The sequence below is a fragment of the Amblyraja radiata genome, chromosome 6 (genome assembly GCF_010909765.2).
Source record: "Amblyraja radiata isolate CabotCenter1 chromosome 6, sAmbRad1.1.pri, whole genome shotgun sequence".
NCBI classification, from domain to species: domain Eukaryota; kingdom Metazoa; phylum Chordata; class Chondrichthyes; order Rajiformes; family Rajidae; genus Amblyraja; species Amblyraja radiata.
The window spans coordinates 52,174,048-52,177,146 of NC_045961.1; the positions used below are offsets into that span (position 1 = coordinate 52,174,048).

Here is a 3,099-nt window from a genome sequence, read left to right on the forward strand (position 1 = left end):
AAAGATCTGCAAGAATTCAGTAAATACCATTTTATTTTCACCGGTTTGTTCTGCGGAGAGTGAAAGCAGCTTTTTTTTTCTTGACTGCTTTCTAACGCGCTATAATTTTTTTTTAAAGCGATAGGAAACATGTAGAAGAGCGCTGGAAAAAAATGATACTGTGGTTAATATATCGAGAAAAGTGCACATTTCAGAGAGGGGGTTGACTATTAATAGCGCGGGGTGGGGGATATAGTCCTATATAGACAGCATAATAGAGGGGGGTAGCATTGTACACGGACTGAAAATGTACACGATTATACACAGGAAAATGGAGAAACATGCATGTGTGATGATATGTATCAAAGTACGAGTATACCGAGAAAATAGGAGATAGATAGAGTGAGAGAAAGGGAGAGGGGGTGAGAGGGGGGGGGGGTCCAAAATAACAAAGCGTCGACGGAGAGAGGGAGCAATAGAATGTGATGTAAAATAAATGAAGGGATAGAGAGATCCAGTGAATGGATGAGGCTAAATTGATTACAGAGCTCTGAAATTCAGACAGAGAAAGCGAGAGTGGGAGCGAAAGGATAAAGGGGCGCAAACAGCGTGTAGGTGGAGTTGAGGAGAATAAGAGAATATTATGCAGTTCATTTAGTTAACAAGCGACATAAAAGCGAAGCGTGCAGAGTGAATCTAAACGGAGAAGCCGCAAAACAAACCCCATTGAGTTGCACTCTGCCGCTAGTGGCGTAATCATCACATGGCAAGCTCAAGCCCAAAGTATTTAAGGCGCCTGTTTCGCACTTTCAGCACCACAGCCACCTCCAACAAGTTGGCAGCCGCCAACTTTGACTCACACCACAACTGTAACGGAGGGAGGAGAACTTTGTTGAAGATGCCCAGGTCGTTTCTCGTGGATTCGCTCATTGTCAGGGACTCCAACGAGAAGGCGTCCCCCAGTGTGTTTGATAGCAACACGCCTTTACTGCCTTACGCCGTGCATCCCTCTCATTCTCTGGCTCTATCGGCTGGGTCCTGTCATTCACGGAAGTCAGGCTTGCTGTGTGTATGCCCCCTGTGTGTTACGGCTTCTCAGCTCCATCCAGGACCACCTGGTATCCCATTCCTTAAGGCGCAGTTCCCCAACTTTAGCCCACAGTACTGTCACTCGGCACTTGGCAGGCACCACCGAACCAGCACATTGACCGTCGACCATGGACCAAGCATCTACTCAGCCGCTTATCCCATGGCAGACCCGGGACCGTTTCATTGTCTCTCTCTCGGTGAGTACACAAAAACAAAAATCCCAAATGAATATGTTCTCGCATCCTTACGGACCGCGTAATTTAGTGGTTGGTTTACTATCATTCAAAATCTCGATTGACTTAATCCACATCATGCCGCCTTTGAGATCGTTCAAGTCAAAGGAATGTAACATTAACATCTTGATTTGTGAAGGGAAAGGACCAGTTGAACACCTTCAAAGCGGTAAAATCGGTGCTGAAGGTGCGTTCGATTACAAGGTTCGCCCGTTCGCTAACACATCAGGTTAATTCTAAATCTATACCAACTTCACTAGTGTAATAGATGAATGGAACTGTCTTCCAAGCAAATTTCAGATGGTGATGATATACAAGCGTTAATATTTCTCAGCTATAGGGCGCAGGTTACACATTTGTTGTACCTTGTTTACAAAATGGACAATAGAACATATAACATATAACATATAACATACAGCGCAGGGTGCGGCCCTTCGGCCCACAATGTATGTGCCAAACATGAACAAAACAAGGTGTTTCATTGTAGAATATTCGCAAATGGGATTTAATTAGTCAACCTTAGTCATATCCCAAATGGAATCTATAATCTACCAAAATAATAACTGTTGTTTCATCGATGTTAATTGTTGTTTTCCAGCTTCCGAGAGCAGTACTAGTCAACTCCAGAGCAGCAAGCGAATGCGCACCGCCTTCACCAGTACTCAGCTATTGGAGCTGGAGAGGGAATTCGCTTCCAATATGTACCTGTCCCGTCTCCGGAGGATCGAAATCGCCACCTACTTGAACCTGTCGGAGAAACAGGTGAAGATCTGGTTTCAGAACCGTCGGGTCAAGCACAAAAAGGAAGGGAAGAGCGGGAGTTTGCAGCGCGCCCACCCCAACTGCAAGTGCAACTCCCTGATATCGGCCAAGTGCGGTGGGGAGGAAGCAGGGTCGCCCATGTCACCCTCATCACCGGGCAAAGACGACAGAGACTTGACAGTCACTCCGTGAGAGCCTTGAAAATAAAACTCAGCCAAACCAACGCAGCCAAGAGTCATCAACCATTCTTCCGCCTTGCATTTAAAACAAAAGACCTTTAATATGTTGCCTTTTTCAAAACAGATATGTAAATAAATCCCTAATGGAGAATTCCCCCGAGTGATCCCAGCACGGACTCTAAAAAAATCCGAGCAACAGCATTAGAACATGTAATTAAATGTATAAAACGCTCTTCTCTAGCTATAAGTTCTTTAAAAAAGAAAGTTAAGGTGCGCATTTGGTTGGTCTGTATGTATTTCACAATATTTATTTATTTATTTATGGCAAATAAAGATTTTTTTCATAGTCATTTGGGTTTTGTCGCCTGAAGATTATTTCCACTGAATAAATATAACCTTGCACCATCGGATATCACACACGCTGGCTTGCGCGCGCGCACACAAAACATACACTAACACACCACACACACACACACACACACACACCATACACACCATACACACAAACACACAAACACACACAGAGAAAGATAACATATAACATTGCACCGCACACACGCGCACACACACACACACACACACACACACACGCACGCACACACACACACACCGCACACACGCACGCACACACACACACACACACACACACACACACACACACACACACACACACACACACACACATAGAAAGATAACATATAACATTCCTCAAATGAACCAAGTAGATAAATGATCCAACAGGAATCTATCAAATATCTATTAAAAAAAAGTACATAACTCACTCCGGGAACCTATGAAAATAAGCAATAGTTTGCATACTAAATTATATGCCCACGGTCCATGTTCTCCAGAGATGC

General features: G+C 44.2%; 1 protein-coding gene across 1 annotated transcript; it reads left to right on the plus strand.

The window, feature by feature from the left end:
- The first annotated feature begins 667 nt into the window (after window positions 1-667).
- gsx1 (GS homeobox 1) lies at window positions 668-2,523 on the plus strand. The gene is made up of 2 exons (XM_033022127.1): window positions 668-1,265; window positions 1,900-2,523. The coding sequence occupies exons 1-2, from the start codon at window positions 743-745 to the stop codon at window positions 2,253-2,255; spliced, it is 879 nt and encodes a 292-aa protein (XP_032878018.1). The 5' UTR covers window positions 668-742; the 3' UTR covers window positions 2,256-2,523.
- The last annotated feature ends 576 nt before the right edge of the window (window positions 2,524-3,099 follow it).

Coding starts and splice junctions, on each gene's coding strand:
- gsx1 (XM_033022127.1), top strand. CDS start 743: ATGGCAAGCTCAAGCCCAAAGTATTTAAGGCGCCTGTTTCGCACTTTC. Junction 1,266..1,899: donor GTTTCATTGTCTCTCTCTCG/GTGAGTACACAA, acceptor GTTGTTTTCCAG/CTTCCGAGAGCAGTACTAGT.